The following is an 18970-nucleotide window of genomic DNA, read 5'->3' as shown; positions in this document are numbered from 1 at the left end:
ATTTTATCGTCTACTCAGGCTTTTGTGTTTCACCCCAGACGCCCCCTTCCTATACAAACCCTTGTAACTTCAAACTCCATTTTAACCATGTTAGATTCATCGGAAACATCCGTCCTCGGTTCTGGTGACTGATGTTGTCCTTCTAATACGTGAGGAGACCGTGTTTTTTCAATTTCTTTTTTCATTTATTTTGAAGATTTGTTTCGGAAAATGAAAAAATGGATACAATAAAAAAAAAAATGAAATAAATGAAAAAAAGTAATCGAAAAAACACGGCCCCTCACGTATTAGGAGGGCAGGATGAGTCACCAGAACCAAGGACGGGTGTTTGTGATGAATCTAACATGTTAAAAATGGAGTTTGAAGTTATAATGGGTTTGTATAGGAAGGGGGTGTGTCTGATAATGAGAATATCAAATATTTAAATACTGAATCAAGCAACTCAAAAACTGTCTGGGGGGTTCTCAAAAGCCTCAAAAGTAGCAGATCTACAAGCTTGAATTTGCGCCGTGTTTCCAGCTTGTAGATCTGCTACTTTTGCTATTCTTGAATTTGAATCCTGACAGAGACGACACGTACGATATGAAGATAATGTTGAAAAGGAGTAAAGCGCTCCTTTAAATGGTGTCGTGCACAAATATAGCAGATCTACTAACTCGGCTGAAAAATCATTCGCAATTTGGCCCAAAACAGTCATGCCAGAATGAAATGTTTCACTGTTGTAGCTTTACTGGACCACAGTTATGATACTCCATTAGTTTATTAAAAGCTATTTGTTTTTTTATAATCTATTAGTTTGATTGACTTCAAGTTTGATTCCACCTCTATTTCAGATCGTTGTTTTATAGGAGTCACGATTCGCCTAATCCAGGATTCAATTCCACTTTCGATCTTAAGGTCACAATTCGATTCAATGTTTAAAACATCCTTTTTTACAGCACTATATCATTATTCATTGTTAGGCTGTTGAGTCTTGATTTGTAAAGAACAACACGTTTCTCTGTCCTGCTATCCTACTATAAAATGAAGAAAGATGTTATATTGTGTGTGTGTTATTCTCCAGCAGGTGGGGGTGGCTTCACCTGTTTGATCATTTCTCCGGTCCTCTCGATGACGATGGTTTTCTCGTCCCTGATGGGAGACGTGGCCAGATAGTCGTCACCTAGGAGACCCAGGATGGGATACTGGTTCCTGTACCTACACACACACACACACACACACACACACACACACACACACACACACACACACACACACACACACACACACACACACACACACACACACACACACACACACAGCTCATTACCGTTTTCAAAAGGGATTCATATTTTATCTACACTTTTTTTTAAAGAATACAACAGCCCGAAGGCATAGGCGGCGGGTGAGCTCGACAATTGGGAAGGCTGGGGATCGGCCGCACGCTGGGGATCGGCCGCGGCTGGGGATCGGCCGCAAGTTTTTGGTTACTTTATTTCGGTTATAGGGTTAGGGTTAGGGTTAGATTAGGGTTAGGTTTTTTAATTCATATTTCTGCCTGATTTTACTGATTTATTATTAATTCCCAGAATTTCCCAGCATAACATTTCGGAAGGCTTAGCCTACCCTAGCCTTCATTACCCGCCGCCTATGCCCGAAGGGCTGACACAGAAAAAAACAAGATAACAAATAACCACTTAAAAACAGATACCTACACAATGACAGTCGATAACACAAAAAACTAAAGATATAAGTAAAGAAAGAAAAGACAGAGCAATTATGGGATGTTTACCTCTTAGTGATGGTTGTCTTGGTAACACTCTTGGAGCTGTCGGTTCTCTCTTGCTTCAGTCTCTTGATCTCCTAAAGGTCACACAGAGGTCAAACAAGATTTACATGTTTTGATATAGATTATTAGTTTCCATTATAGATTCCTTTATAGCATGCTAACTTTCCAGGAATGGAAAGGCTGCAGTTTCTATTAGCTTGGATTCCCCCATCGATGATGTCACTGGTAGGCAGGTTTCTGAACTGTCCACAAACCACCAATGAGACACAGAGTGAGTAGACAGAAATGGTGCCATCTTATAAGGAGCAATAGTGAGGACCAATTATATGAAGATAAGGTTGAAGATGGGTGAAGTGCTCCTTTAATTATTGATTAATGGTGAACTAATGTGCGCCGTTTCCTGATAAAGGGACAAGCTCATCTTGTCTGCGCAATCATTCTATTGAATGGGTCACCACTTTTGGTGTGACACACAGCTGACGGTATTACTGGTCTTGTTTTTATTACATTAACTTGTTGCACCTGTGAGACATGGCAGAGATTGAGAGAAGACAGAGAGGTTGCCGTGGAAGTATTCACACTATCTTTGGATTTATTGGTGAAAGGAGGAGAACGTCAATGCAAATTGGCCTTGATGATTGATGAAGCCCAGCACAGCTCACAAGAGTTACTTTTAAAGGAGAATTCCGCCTATGATTTTATGATATCATAGGACGAGTGGTACAGTAGAAACAATTCATAACTCCATCCTGAATCAACCGCAGCTAAAAAACAGTGGGACTCGTGTATTTTATGTTTTTGTCCCAGATGGGCCACTGTAGACTTTGCAAAGTGACGTATATTGTTTACTGACCTCCTCCTGGGTGGATATTATGGTCTGTCGTTGCTCCAACATGGACAGAAGTTCAGAGATCTTCAGCTGAAGAGATTTATCTGAAGAAGAACGATCACATGACTTTACCTCCAACTGGAGTCTGGACACCTGAGACTGAGAGAGAGACATAGAGATAGAGAGCGAGAGACAGAGAGATAGAGAGAGAGAGAGAGAGAGAGAGAGAGAGAGAGAGAGAGAGAGAGAGAGAGAGAGAGAGAGAGAGAGAGAGAGAGAAATGAAGAACAATGCAACAGCATACAGCCTCTACATAAGCTTTGCATTATGCAGGACAAAATGAATAAGAAGATAACACAGTAAGCATGTCAGATAGAGTCCTTTCTGTAGATAATTAAGACTATTGAACGAGTAGAGTGACAATTTTATTTCATTGTAAGTCTTCACGGCTACTAAGATCATCTTAAGGTCCGTACACACCGGGAGCGTTTATTTGGTGCAATTAATGTGCGTTAATTCAATGAAGGAGGCATCTCACCAAATGAATAGTTTGATGTGAAACAATGGTGACACATTTCCGTTTCATTCATCGGCGTCGTGCATTACCTGTAGACGTTGCACTTCAGTGTTTCTGTCCGTCTTGATGCTGTTCAGTTGCTCTTCATACTGTCGCCTCAGAGCTTCAGTTTTCACTAGGAGAGAGTTGCTGCTCGAAGCGCTGGACGCACTGGACAACTACAATGTAGACAATTGAATGAATTTGTGGGATGAGGAGCACAGCTGAGTATGTGGGTTGATGTATTGATGTATTAACGTTTGTGTCTGCATGTCTTAAAGGAGTAGTTCACCGACTTAAAACTTATTTTCTATCACATCCCATGAAGTCTTTTCAAGTCAATTCATGGAGAAGTTCTTGTCGCATTCCTGAGCCAATAATTTGATGACCGGCAGAGTAGGAGACTCAAAGAGTTTCCTACCGAGTCTCCTATTTACCGATGACCCGGTCATCGACTTATTGGCTCAGGAACGCGACGTGTAATTGATAGAAAATAAGTCATTTCTTTGGGGTAAACTAGTTTAGTTTCAGTTCACTCAACGTCCTGCATGTGTGCCATGATTGACCAACGACCATTGAGTCGGAATACTGATATATTATGGATTTCAGCTGTCACAATTCCAAACATACAAACATGACCCGCTTTAATTACTTCAGTCTATATTAGTAACTTAATGACTAGTATTAAAATACTATTGTCTTTTTTACGTCCAATGTATTTGTATTTAAGTTCATAAGGTTAACATAAGTATAACTAAATGCATTTGAAATTAAATTAAAATGTTACTTTTCAGGATTCCAATTCCAAAATAGCAAAAAAAAAATCTGGATTCCAATTAAAAATAGCAAAAATAAAATATAATTGTAGATCGGCTATTTTTGCTACTTTTGTGTGACAGAGAATGGCATTATAAAAGTTTAAATATGGAGATAAGAGGTGTCTGCCTGACAGTATACCCATATGTTGCCCTCTGGAGGGAGTGTGGAAATAATAGTGGCCCTCCCCTGAGTTAGACAGACAGACAGACAGACAGACAGACAGACAGACAGACAGACAGACAGACAAACAGGTACCTTCTGTCTCAGTAGATCGTTGTCTCTCTCCATCGTGCGGACGGTTCCAGCTCTTTGATCTTAAATTCTCGTCCAGAATCGTTCGATCGGCAGCTCATTAAATCTGTCTCTAACGACCTTAACGACGCACTGCTGTCCTTCAGAGACGTCTGCACACACGCACACACACAATTTCACTTTTATATGTATTAGCATGACAGTATGAATTATGATGCTTTTTACAGTTTAGATAGGACAGTTCGCGCGCACGCACACACACACACACACACACACACACACACACACACACACACACACACACACACACACACACACACACACACACACACACACACAGTACCTGCAGCTGCCTGTTGTTCTCTCGTAGGGCCTCTAGGAGACGATCATACTGCACCGCCTGATCAGACTTAAAACTGAGATCTCTCTCTAGAGACTCCTTGTCACTCTCTAAACGCTGAGACACAGACAGACAGAGAGACAGAGAGCGAGAGCGAGAGAGAGACAGACAGACAGACAGACAGACAGACAGACAGACAGACAGACAGAGAGAGAGAGAGACAGAGACAGAGAGAGAGAGCAAGAGAGAGAGTCAATTTCATCTATTAAGCACATTTCAAAACAACCAAAGGCTGACCAAAGTACTGCACAGCAAGACAACAGACAAAGACATTGAAATACAGTGCATACAGTGCCAATAGCTGAGTTTAAAACACATAGGAGTTTAAAAAAAAGTGTCCAAACATTTCTCCATAAAGGCAAGAGATTTTTGAAAAGGCCAAAGGAAGAACAGGTGTGTTTTAAGTCTGTTTTTTTTTTTTTTAAATAATCCAAAGAAGGTGCAGAAACAAGTCCCCAGGATATTTTGTGTTATCCTTTTAGCGTTCATGTCTGACTATACCTCGTGCTGTTTAGATTTCTGACTAATAAAGTATTCAATCATTCGATCAATAAAAAAACCTAACCGAAAGAGTTCCACAATGTTGGAGCAGCGACCGAAAAGGCACGGTAACCTTTCAAATGGGTGCATGGGACTTTGAGGAGCTGCTAATCTGCTGATCTAAGCCTGGTGGTGTTGGGATGGGGCGAAGCAGCTCAAATATATATACGGTGGTACCAGCCCATGTTGGGCTTTAAAGAACAAATAGTGACATTTTCAAATCAATTCTGTTTTTCACAGGAAGCCAGTGACGGGAAGCCAAACTGGGAGTGACTGGCGCCCCACTGTGGGTCTAGCAGCAGCAAGCAAGGTATCTCTTTTCAGCCTGTGACCCCCCAAAACTATCCTATTTGAACTGGGGACCCCCCCCACCCTGACAAGCACTTGGAGTTGTAGGCATTACATTTAGTTTGACTTGGCTTCACAGATAAATATTGCTCACAGCGCCTCGCAGTGCGAGGCGTTGTGAGCTTGTAGTTCGGCTATTTTCACAATGTTTGCCTCTTTCATACGTAATATTTGACAGTTGGGTATTAAAAAGGTCTTTAAGCACTGTATATAGGGCTAAACAGGTCTTAAGTCCTTAAATTGTAACTTTAGAAATGTGCAGATACCCTGTATACACTTATACTGTATGGTTTGTTTACTGTTGAGTGACAAAACAATGTTGCACATTAAGCTGATCATCTGGGGACCCCCCTGGGGGAAATGAGGGCATGGATGACTTTTTCCAGACAGACAGACAGAGCTGCTGGTTGATAGAAAGGATTCGATTTTGTGGCAACTTGTCGAAAACTTGGACGAAAACTCCTTTGACAACAGCATTGATCTGTTATTGACTCTGCTATTTAAAGGGGCTACACCATGAATTAAAAAAAATATATTATATATAAATATTGCCCCCTAATACGTTTTAAACAGGTTGTAAGCCTAAAAAACACCCAGATATTTTTTCTCACAATCTGACTGTCTGTCATTCCAAGCTTTTTCAGCTGCAATACCAAAACGTCCTATTGGGCAGGGGGGAGCTACTGAGCAATTCTGTCTGGCCATCGTCAATGCAAAATCAGTGCAAGTGACATCGCTTGCACAGCCATTCTGAAATGGCCTGTTCAGACGCGCCCATTCAGGAAATCCATGAAAGGAGCATGAATGACTGAATGTTAAAAAAATATATTTTTTTGGGTACAAGAGACACTGGGGAGCCCAAAAAATACTAAAAACCTAAAAAAAAATGAAATTCATGGTGTAGCCCCTTTAAGGGCAGAGTCTAGGAGCACACACACATTTTTGTCATGTGAGGTGGTGGTATTATTTCTGTTTTATTGTCGTTGAAAAACAGGAGGGAGAGTTTGGATGAGATGGAAATGTAAAACATGTCTTCACAGCATGATGTGATGTGATGTCATGTATGAAGCTCACCTTCAGGTCACCAGTGAGGTGAGACAGTTCTTCTCTCAGGCTGCTGAATGTGGACAACAAGAGGCGCATCGACCTGTCTGCCGTTAGACGAGTCTGAGAGACAGACAGACTTAATTGAAACACATTGTACCGTGATATTAGTTTATTTGACTGATGAGTCAAATTCTTCTGCTGCATTCAGGTGTCAGGGTCAAATTCTACCAACTAAACTAGGTCAAATAAGGTGAACACGTGTTACTTAGGCTTGTTTTTCATGACCACAATGTTCGATCTCTGTAGATAGCAGCCAGGTTATTTAGACAGATGCTAGGTTCGTTGTTAATAGGTTCAATGTAAAGATGATTATTTTGATAGTATACTGCTCAGGCTGATGCTACAGTAGGTCACCAATTCAAGAAGGTTCTGAAATTGCTTCTCTTAACCACCAAATACTTTCCATATGGTCTGCCTAATATAATATAATATTTTCCATAGAGGTTTACTTTAAAAAAAAAATGTTTTTGTTGTTTCTTTCTTTGTTATATTGTCGATATTGGTATTTTTTGTTGTGTTTCTTCATCTGTATGACATGTCTATAAATGTTTAATTTGTAATAGATGTGTATATTCCACATTGATGTCATTTTATCCTATGAATGTACAAATATTCCCGGAGAATGCCACTTCTCAAGCCGCTGGAGGGTTTTTAGGCATTCTCCTTCATCATGTTCTTGTAAGTGAAAATAAATAAATAAACAAACAAACAAACAAAGGTTCATTGTTACTTTACCTGTGAACCTACTTTACTGAGGCACTACACTGTCTCTCTGCATTCTATGTATGTGTTTACCTTGATTATTGTAAGCCACTCTCATCTCAGAGTGTCTGCTAAATGCCTACATTGTAAATGTTGATGAGAAAGTGTTGGAACAATAGGGCAATATATGTTGAAGGTTTGCCAGTGGAATAACGGCAAAACCAACTGGAGAGTCAAAACAGATTCAAGATGATTGATGTGATATTGAAGCTCATGGCAGGGTTTCAAGAAATGCAGCTTAAAATAATCTTTGTACAGACTGTGCATGCTTCTGCATGCTCAGAATAATGTTGACATTAGATGTCATGCTCATAACCTGACATAACATGTTGACATCAGATGTTGACAAAACTCTCTCTTTTCTTGTTGTTGTTGTTGTAGATCCAATTGGAACACACGATTATTATAATATTTGTTTTTACATTCCTCAAAAAGTAACAGTTTTGGACATTTCTGCCTGACAACTGGATCCAATGTAGTTATTATTTAGTCACAAGCTCTTGTTAATTAATACTTTTAATTGGTTATTAATATATTTATAAAAACCACAGACACACTTAAAAGAGACCTCCACTACATATTGTATAACATTGTAAACTTTAAACTTTTTTCATATAGATTTCATAGACTTGTTTTACAGCACTATCATCAGTGATGTGTAAATTAATGTTTGTTTGTTTACATATTATCTTCTCTATTAATTTGTTGGATTCATGTTAATGTGTATTTTCAGACATTTAAACCCTCAATACTTGGCTCTGTACTTGGTCTGCTCTTTTTTCCACCTCTACACCAAAACTCTTCGCCGAAAATAGCCGATCTAGCGCTTGTAGATCTGCTATTTTCAGCGAATGTCCTCACCAGAATAGTAGGGCTCAATGTAGAAAAGAGGTTTCTGACCGACAGCAAGGATAAAAAGTTGAAGTATGGAGATAGGAAGTGTCTGTGTGTCACTTACCTGCAGCAGGTATCTGATCTGTTGTTTTGTAAGTTCAGAAGCTCCTCTGGGAATCAGAGCTTCAACTTCCTCTTCCTGGAAAACACGCACGCACGCACACACAGACACACACACACACACACACACACACACACACACACACACACACACACACACACACACACACACACACACACACACACACACACACACACACACACACACACACACACACACACACACAATGAATATGCACGACATGTCCTAACATCATATTATGAAGGTTTGCTGTGTTATGAAGGAGACTGACCACTAGGTGTCAGTGCCTGCTACTTGCACAGTCTAACTCAAGGAGCAGAACAAAACTCCTGAACTACATTGATACAGTCTACTCTGCTGTCTCTGTCTGTAGTTCTAAGTAAGTCAACTTTATTTGTATAGCACCTTTCAGAACATGCCGTACAATAACACACAATGTAAGTAAGTACACGATAAAGTTAAGACACAGAGCAACAGAAAAGCAATAAACATTCAGCTTACGCAAATAGCAAGATAAGAACATCATAAAATAAAGTGCTATTACGGAACAAATGTTTTTTTAAAATACTTTTAAAACACTCAACTGACTCTGCCTTTTTTTTATTGCTAAGGGTGAAGCTTTCCCTAGTGTGGGAGCAAACACTGCAAAGGCACTAAGGTCAGCCTTAGTGTTTTAAGCCTGGTCTTTGGGACGTCTAGAACAGTGTTTCCCAAACGTTTTCATGTCAAGGACCCCTAAATGTACACATGTGTATTTGGCCACGGACCCCCATCAGAAAATATGTTGTGCCACGGACCCCCTATAGATTTGTGGTGTCAAAAATCTCAAAAATATATCAAGATTGTTTGAAATATATATAAAGGATCAAAGTGCACATCATTTTTTATATATATTAACTAATTTAGCTGGGGACCCCCTGGAACCCACTCAAGGACCCCTGAGGGTCCCCGGACCCCAATTTGAGAACCTCTGCATTAGACCACGGACCACCATAACTCTGAGAGTGTAGAAATGGAACCAAATGGACCCGTACGGGTCCATTTGGTTCCATTTGTACACTCTCAGAGTTACAGACCCATAAGGGTCCATTTGTTTCCTATTTCCTAACTATCAATCATTTGGCTGGGGACCCCGTGGAACCCGCTCAAGGACCCCTGGGGGTCCCCGGACCCCTTTGAGAACCACTGATCGTGAAGGCCATTCCCAGAAGACCTGAGAGATCTCATATTTCTAAGTGGATAGAGTCATTCAGAGATGTAAATAGGGGGCCAGCTTGTGTAATGCTTTATAGGTGATTAAAACATATAATTTTAAATAAATTCTACAAGTAATAGGCAGTCAGTGAAGTGAGGTCAGCACCGGAGTTATGTGTGATGTGAGACTGGTGTTTGTAAGGAGTCTTTTGTACTTTGTTGTAGTCTTAGAGATGGAGGAGAGACTAAGGGTGGTGAAAAGGCCATTACGGTAATCTAGATGACATGAAACACATGAAAAAATGACTTAAAATGAATGGAAAGTTACCTGCACCCGGAGGGCAGTGGGGTAATTGAAGAGAGTGTGTGTGTGCGTGAGTGTGACCCAGTTACCTAGTTGTAATGACCGCATGCATGTTCTCATTGTTGTTTTTTTGTTTCACATGTACTGAATGTTATTTAGATAGCATGCTGTTTAGACAGTTGCTAGGTTCATGATTTACCTGGTATCCTCGTTTACTGAGGAACTACACTGTCTCTCTGCATTCTATGTGTATTTTGTTTACCTTGCTTACTGTAAGTTGCTCTGGATAAAGAAAGAGCGTCTGATAAATGCCTACATTGTAAAAATGTGTTTTTTGCGTGTGTGTGTGTGTGTGTGTGTGTGTGTGTTGTTGCCCTGTGTGTGTGTGTGTGTGTGTGTGTGAGTGTGAGTGTGAGTGTGAGTGTGAGTGTGAGTGTGAGAGTGTGAGTGTGTGTGTGTGTGTGTGTGTGTGTGTGTGTGTGTGTGTGTGTGTGTGTGTGTGTGTGTGTGTGTGTGTGTGTGTGTTGTTGCCGTCTGGTATTGTGTAGCAGTGTGGCGTAGTTGTGTATATTGTGTAGCAGTGTTACCTTGAAGTCGACACCGGGGTCCAACTGGTGCTTCCTGTCAGAGGAAAACACACAATGAACAAGATGGGAGGTACAGGGTGTGCGTGTGCGTGTGTGTGACTTCAGTGCTCATTATGTGTCCATCATTCACATAATGAATGATGCACCATTATTAAAGTTAATAATCCTGTTATTAACTTTAATAACAGGATTATATTTTTTGTAAAAGGCATCCTGTGTAAAAGGTGTCGTTGTGTCTCTCCACATGGAGTGAGGAGACAACCATTTGTTTCACAGCTTGTAGGCTGCGCGCTACAAGCTACTCTGCTAGAGCTGCACCGAAAATATCCGATCTACAAGCTCACAACGCATCACGCCGCAACCCATTGTGAGCTTGTAGATCATGTGTTAATTTTGACGACTAAAACCACGACGAAAAATGTTCGTTCGACTACCTTTGCTCACTAAAAAATAAAAACTAAGCTATGATGACTAAAACTATGGCTAAATATATTGACAATTTTGTCATGTAAAACTAGACTAAAACGTTAGTGAGGGACTAGTGGAGAAGAGATCCAGTAGAACTAAGACATTAAGTCATTTTATGCTCGGATGCGTGCAGGTGTCACACTCCGAAAATAGACGCTCTACAAGCTCACAACGTGTCTGCGACACTGGGTCGTATCGGGTTGTGACACACAGCCAGTGGTGGAAAAAGTACTCATATTTTGTACTTAAGTAAAAGTATCAATACTGCAATGTAGACATATGTAGAAATAATCAAAATCTACAAAGTAACTAGTAACTAAAGTTTTCAAATAATTGTAGTGGAGTAAAAAGTGCAATATTTTCCTCTGAGATGTATGGAGTAGAAGTAAAAGTAAAAGACAATAGGAAACACTCCAGTAAAGTCAAATATACCTCAAAATTGTACTTAAGTACGGTACTTGAGTAAATGTACTTAGTTACTTTACACCACTGCTGTGTACACAGCGCATAAGCCAAAGTATGCAAATCGTTTGAGTCCTCGTTAGCTCTTATTATTCTCATCCATCTTACCGTCCTTGTATCTTGCTAACGTGCTCAGAGATGATGGAGTGCAGGTCACAGTTCTTGCGGTAAACCTCGGCCAGCAGCTCCCCGAAGAAGCGCGTGTCCATCTTGTCCAGAGGGGGCGCTATGGCCGCCTCCGCCCGCCGCTCCATCACCCGGTGCAGGACGGCGGGCTTCACCACGCTGACGATCTCCACCTCCTCCACCTCCACCACCTCCTCGGACTCCTGCTCCTCCTGGTGCTCGTCTAGCACCACCTAGTGGAGAGAGAGAGAGAGAGAGAGAGAGAGAGAGAGAGAGAGAGAGAGAGAGAGAGAGAGAGAGAGAAGTGTAAACAGGTTTATTTACAGAGCAATTTCATAGTGGAAATAAAGAATATCAAAAATAAAAACACACATTGTTTGCCTTGAATAACAATATTTACAAGAAATTTTAATTACAGCACTAGCTTAATGATATAATTAATGAATAATGTTGGTAAGAGCAACGGAATTGTTTCTGTACGCACATGTGTTAACCCTTTAAGACGTGTTCTTTGGCTATTCAAACATTGCAGATCTACAAGCTCGTAGCGCGGCACAATCTTGGAAAAAAAATGTAGTTCCAGGGACCCCCAGAAGCAAAGATTTGAGTTACAAATGTCCACTTAAAAAAAATTAATTCAAACATTTGCACAAAATAATGTTCATGATTGTTTCAAAAATAGCAGATCTACAAGCTCATAGCGCAGCACTCGGTAGATATGAGCTTGTAGATCTGCTATTTTTGAAAAAAAATCATGAACATTTGTGCAAATATTTGAAATTTAATATTAAATTTAAATATAAATATTAGCTATATTTAGCTATATTTGAACATTAACTATATTTGAATATTAGCTATATTTGAATATTAGCTATATTTGAATTTTAGCTATATTTGAATATTAGCTATATTTGAATATTAGCTATATTTGAACTTTAACTATATTTGAATATTAGCTATATTTGAATATTAGCTATATTTGAACATTAACTATATTTGAATATTAGCTATATTTGAATATTATTTGAATATTAGCTATATTTGAACATTAACTATATTTGAATATTAACTATATTTGAACATTAACTATATTTGAATATTAGCTATATTTGAATAGCCAAAGAATCTAGCAGTGGCGTCGTTAGGGGTGGGCTTCGGTGGCTATAGCCACCAATGTTTTATCCAAAGCCACCAATAAAAAAAAAATAATAATAAAATTTTTTTTTATTTTTTTTTTTTTTTTTATTATATATCTATCACCCTAACCTAACCCTACCCCTAACCCTAAAACCGAAATAAAGTAACAAAAAACGGGGGGAAAAGCACCCGAATCCGCGAAATCCGCGGAAAAAAACGCGCGCGCGCGAAGAGGAGGGGCACATGCGCGCGTGCATGTGCCCGTTGCCTGCGGGGCTAAGCCCCCGACCTAGTAGAGACCTAGCGACGCGTCTGGAATCTAGAATGACACAGATGCGTTCCCGGATTGAATGGGTTAAACAAAGAAAATGTAGCCTAAATCTGTTGACAAAACATTTAATTTGAACACAGTTCCGTGATACAGGGCTGCGTTGAGCTGAGAAAGAGGCGAAGGGGACAAGCTTTCTCAGCGCAGCATTACACAACTGTGTGGATACTGATATCCAGAACTGTGCGTGGGGCTGTCCGGTGAAATTGTCTTTCAACAGCTCGTCACATGAAAGATCAATGAGTGCAAAATGATTCCGGATCCAATTGTCCGTGCGCTCTCTTTTGGGGAAATCGTTACGAAATAGTCTATGTGGCTACAGATAAGCCTTTTAAAGCCTTTCCGGGCCTCCAAAAAGGCATCAAGCAGAGCAAAGGCCCCAAAAATCATGTAAGCGCAACAACCTGGAGTTTCTTACTCCAGTGTCCTGACCTGCTAGCCCCCCCACCCACCCCACCCTTACCGGGGAACTGCTTTATTTACGAGGTCTATCCACCTGTTTCCGCGGGAATTTACTGGGGCAAGAATCTTGGGTGGGAAACATCCTGCGGACGGACCGGAAGTAGGAAATAGCGGCTCAGTGTGTTTACATTTGCCAGCAGAACGACCGTAGCTGTAGCTTCACAGGTCGCATAGCGATTCTGACTCCAAGAACGTTTGTTAGTAAGTCTTTTATCTCTGCTTTTCTCTCGCTTAACGTCTCAATTCCATCGCGTCCGATGCGAAAAGAAGTTGGCTAAGAAACTTGAACTTAAAAAAAACTCTCAACTCTCAGCTGTTTCACTTCGTGGACAAGAGACCTACACGGGAGAACCCATATCCAACGCTGCTGTTGGGTGAGAGACCTCCAGAGGAGAGTATCGTTCAGAGACATTTAACGGGTAAGATTAATTTCTACAAGGCATTAAAACAAATCTGACCTGGCCTGGTCCACGGCAGGGCTCATTGTGATTGTGTCACAAGCGATTCAACCTATCGCAAACAAAAAGTTGCAACGCAATTATGATCACAAACACATACACTAATGTGTCATTAACGTCTCACACACACGCGCGCTGTGTGTGTGTGTGTGTGTGTGTGTGTGTGTCACACCCACGCACAGCACTACTCGTCTTTTTTTTCTTCTCCACGCACCTTGACAGAATAATGGCCTATTTCTAGAAGCAAGCAACTCTTTTGACAAAAATATCATTTCCCAAAAAGAATGATGTAGGCCATTATTTTAGGAAGGTGACGGTATAACCTAAAGTCCAAAAAGAAAAACAAGCATTTTTTAAAGACAAAAAAACTATAATATGTTATAATCATATGTTTAATTCAGTGCCTTGAGCATGGTGGTGTGTTAAACATGTACAATTACATCTGTCTCAATCGATAACAACTACTGCACTAAATATGTCTGTACCCGCAGACGACGAGCCAGTTGCAATGGAGGCTTCAGAGGAGCCAAATCCCGTGGCAAAGAGCTCACATGATGTCCAGACACAGTGGTCAGACCCAGGAATGGAGGACCACATCTATCCCAAAGCTCCACCTGCCAGGACATCTAGCGTGCTGCCTGAACCATCCCCTGAGAGCTCACAGTCTGTTGCAGAGGATCTCCTAAAACATGATGAAGACTGTCTTCTCTACACAGGGATTCCTCTACTTGAATTCAACACTCTTGTGTCATGCTTACAAAGCTTTGTCCGCACATCAACAATGCTTGTTTTAGATGGACCAAGGACCTCAACGGAAACAAGTCCGCAAGGACTTTTTTGGTCAGACCTTTTAGACAAAAGCATCTGAAATGCACATAATGACTCCAGATGGCGCAGTTACAACTAGATATTTCACAGCATTACAAGCATAGTAGTGACTGTAAGATTCAGTTCTTGAGTCCAGATTTTTTGCTTTCTGCAAAACATTTTCTGTACAGTCAATTACACAAGTAGTCTTTGGAAAATTCTCCAGGAAAACCTGTGGCATAGTAGCTTTTATGGTTTCACGAGGCAGCCATGGAATCAGATCCTTAGTGTGCTCAGCAATTACATCTATCCAGAATGACAATGTTTTATCAGCCTGACTATGTGACCTTTTGAAGTGTTTTGCCGAATCAAGTTTCATTCATGTCATTAAAAATTGATCTTTGATTGATTGAAATTCTTATTAGGCAAAAGAATGTAAAACAACACAGTTACATTTATAATACCTATGGTGGGAAATGTAGCGACACATTCATAACCGAAAACTCTGTGCCCATTAATATTGTCCCTAAAATGAACAAAATACTTAATTCAACTTGATTATCTCATTGGAAATTAGACAATACTGTTCCTGGATTATCTCATTAGAAATTACATCAAAACAGAAATACATAAAATACAATTAACAGTGTTGTGATTGTGATCTAAATTGTGTCTATTTGCTTTACATTAACTCTCCTCTCAGATTTACAAGGGCTGCACAAAACATGAAAGATGATTTGTGTCCTAGGACAAATGCATTGATGAAAGATTTCGCACTGTGTTTGTGTACTGTACAGTAGGTTTATGTGTGTGTGTGACAGAGTGTGCTCAGGTCTGAATCATGTAGGCTTGGGCTTGCCTGGCCCTGCCTTTTAACATCGGCTCTGCAACTGAGCTGAACTGAGCTAACTGACCATCTGTCTGGAGGTGGCTTGAAGTACTGTACTTAAGTACAAATTTGAGGAATCTTTACTTTACTGGAGTATTTTCAATTTGCAGTACTTGTAAGTCTAGGCCACTACATCTAAGAGGCAAATATTGTACTTTTTACTCCACTATAATTATTTGAAAACTTGAGTTACTAGTTACTTTGTAGATTTTCATCATTACAAATCATGCATTAAACACTTTACCCCATACTTCGGCTATTTGAAAATAGCAGACCTACAAGCTTTCGTTGTGAGCTTGTAGATCGGCTATTTTCAAAATGCTTTTTAACATTTTGAAGACTTGTGAAATGGGACATTTTGTATAATGAGTACTTTTACTTGGTTACTTAGTTATGGTAAGTGTAAGCCGTGTTTGTGCGCATAGCGTCTCTCACAGTAAAATCCTCAGTGTTCACTATCCAGACCAGTTGTAATTGTGAGTGTGCAAATAGAACCATGCTTTCATTTGTACAGTCAGTTATATTAAGAAGGTGAGAATAGCCATCACACAATACAATACATGTCCTTTCCTTTGTTGACAGTGGGATAATATGAACGTCATATGCAAATTAGCCATGAGGTGGTCTTAGAATGTCAACAAACAGTACGTGTTTCCTCGCCGACCCAAATAAAATAAAATACTGGAGCACTTGGCTTGGGCCTGCACGTTTAATTATATTAATCTACCTATCTGTGTTGCATTTTTACTGCTGTTGATGATATGACCTCAGCACGCAGGGACTGATGGTTATCTTAAATGATAACGGTTCATAAATGACGTATTGATTACGTGAATCAGCTGTGTCGGGAGGTATAAGACATTTAGGACAGGTCGTAATAATGGATGCGTACATTTACATTAGCCTACTTAGAACTGGACTCCACAAAGCGATACGAGGCCACTTCTTAACGTCATCATGCATGATGTGTTAATGCATGTGTACTAGAGTGCCCCACACGAAGCACTCTAGTTTAAGCCATTCATTTAGTTTGGTTCGGTTGTAATGACAGCCACGCACAGCACACGTTGTCCCTGAGCTCATTGTGACGTTAAGAAAAGCCGAGTTTTAATAACAAACGTCTTGGAAAATCGCTATGCGACCTGTGAAGCTGCAGCTACGTTCTGCTGGCAAATGTAAACACATGAGCCGCTACTTTCTACTTCCGGTCCCTCCGCAGGATGTTTCCCACACATCAGGAAACTACCCGCGGAAACAGGTGGATAGACCAATTATTTGTTTACTAACATTGAGACTGGATGCACAGATTGTTTCATGCAATCAATTCTCAACCTGTCTCAACCTCCTCCTGTGTGTTGGCTAGTGAGGAGTGTCCTAGCGAGACCTGACAGAATGGGTTTCATTTGGAGGCAGTATGACGTTTGGAGCCAGTGTGACATTGTCTTTTAAGGGGTCTATAGACAGACGCCTATCACCAAAATCTGAGAACCTCCCAAAAGCTTCAGTACCTCCCAGAACAAACTGATACGACGACTACTTCTCGGCCTAAAGCCCATCACCCCATAGCCTGACACTCAGCCTGAATTTTCATTTTGTTTCACTCCATTATTCAGTCTGAAAGCCCTCTCAGTGCAGACATTTTCTGAGGTGGGGGCGTGGCCAAAGTTGGACTCTTTGGCGATTGGTTCATACTGGATTATCCCGATCCCGATTCGTCGTACAGATTTTCAACCGAGAAACCCCCGCCTTCGACACCGTCACCAGACCCTGAATGCGGCGAGGCAATCGATTCAGGGGGTGGAGCCAGGCTACATCACCCATCTAATTCCAACACACGTTGCTAGTGTGAGATGGCTCAGGGTGGAAGACAGGGTGCACCTTAATATCAATGGGATTGGTATAAGACAGTCAGAGCTTGAGAGCCCTTGCCAAACTACTTTTTTTCTGATTGATTGAATACTTTATTAGTCAGAAATGTAAACATCACGTGGTGCAGTAAGACATGAAGGCTATAAAGGATAACATAAAAAAAGTCCAGGGGACTAATTTCCATTGTGGTCCTAAAGGGAGTCTCTCTCACACACACAGCCACTCCCTTGTAGCTGTCCTAGCGTGTTCAGGTATGGTTTATGATGATAAGTCATTACAGTGAAGTACAGCCAGACACACCCAGACTGACTGAAGTTCAAACACGCATGTACGCACGCACGCACGCACGCACGCACAGGATTCAGGATTCACTACAGCCTAAAAACATGTAACATACTAGCCCCAGCCCCCATTTGGAACCTCTCCCTCGGCTGTATAGGTCCGAGATGAGCTATATAGCGGAGGGAGAGGTTCCAATAAGAGCTAGAAACATACAGACGAGGTGATTGTTCATAGTTGTCTGTGATCAGTCAGTTTATCACATCTTTCTGCCAAAACCGGCTATCACTAGCTGTCACCAACACCCCAGTAGACCCAGTCACAGTGGTGGAAGAAGTACTCACATTATTAAGTATCAATACTGCAATGTAGAGAAATACTCTGTTACAAGTAAAAGTCGGGGATTAAAAATGTACTTGAAAAGTACAAAATAATTGGTTTAAAAATGTACGTAAAGCAAGTAGAAAGTACTCATCATGCAGAATGTCCCATTTCACAACTTTTTAAATGTATACAAATCTTTTGAAAATAGCAGATCTACAAGCTCACAATGTATCGCATCGCAATGCATTTTTTTCCAGTAAAGTAAAAACAATACCTCAAAATGGTACAGTACTTGAGTCTATGTACTTAGTTACTTTCTACCACAGGGTCCATGTCACGAGAAGATGTGAGAACCATGCTGATCTAATGCATACATGTACTGAATGCATTCTGGTGCCTGGGTGAGAACAGCCAGATGGATGGATGTTCTGTTGAGGCAGTAAATTAAATGTACTGATATGTGACCATGTCTTTAGTTTAGTGATTCTCACAATGTGCTTTAATGTGAATCATTTTAACAACACACATCTTGTATGGGGGGGGGGTCCCTCTGGCACAACATATTTCCAGATCGGGGGTCTGAGGCCAAATAGATATTCATTTGGGGGTCCTTGACATGAAAATGTTTGAGAAGCACTGATTTTGACAGCAGATGAGGCAGAACTCTCATCTAGTGCAGTGGATCCACACACTATTCTCTTTATTGTTAAATAAAGAGAATAGCCAAATGTATACAGCACTGGTTCTCAAACTATTTCATGTCCCCCCAAATTGACACTTATTAGCCCACAGACCCCCATTTGAAAAGATAAGCCAGGGACCCCCATAAGAGAAGATTTTTACGGCTCTCTAGCAGTTGATTCTCAACCATTTTAATTTCAAGGACCCCCAGTTTGACATGCATTAGGGCTACGGACCC

The 18970-nt window shown here is 40.7% G+C and overlaps 1 protein-coding gene across 1 annotated transcript; it reads right to left on the bottom strand.

The window, feature by feature from the left end:
• Window positions 1-3235: 3235 nt before the first annotated feature.
• Window positions 3236-13353, bottom strand: LOC311056783 (protein POF1B-like; the record flags this gene model as incomplete). The annotated part of the gene is made up of 8 exons (XM_084073589.1): window positions 3236-3332; window positions 4228-4376; window positions 4568-4681; window positions 6587-6679; window positions 8340-8414; window positions 10443-10476; window positions 11481-11731; window positions 13264-13353. The coding sequence occupies 7 exons, from the start codon at window positions 13351-13353 to the stop codon at window positions 4236-4238; spliced, it is 798 nt and encodes a 265-aa protein (XP_083929715.1). The 3' UTR covers window positions 3236-3332; window positions 4228-4235.
• Between the last annotated feature and the right edge of the window lie 5617 nt (window positions 13354-18970).

The sequence above is a fragment of the Gymnoscopelus microlampas genome (genome assembly GCF_963454915.1).
Source record: "Gymnoscopelus microlampas genome assembly, chromosome: 12".
In the NCBI taxonomy this organism is placed as follows: Eukaryota; Metazoa; Chordata; class Actinopteri; order Myctophiformes; family Myctophidae; genus Gymnoscopelus; species Gymnoscopelus microlampas.
Note: the sequence above shows the minus strand (reverse complement) of the source record. Positions and strands in the feature narration are given on the sequence as shown.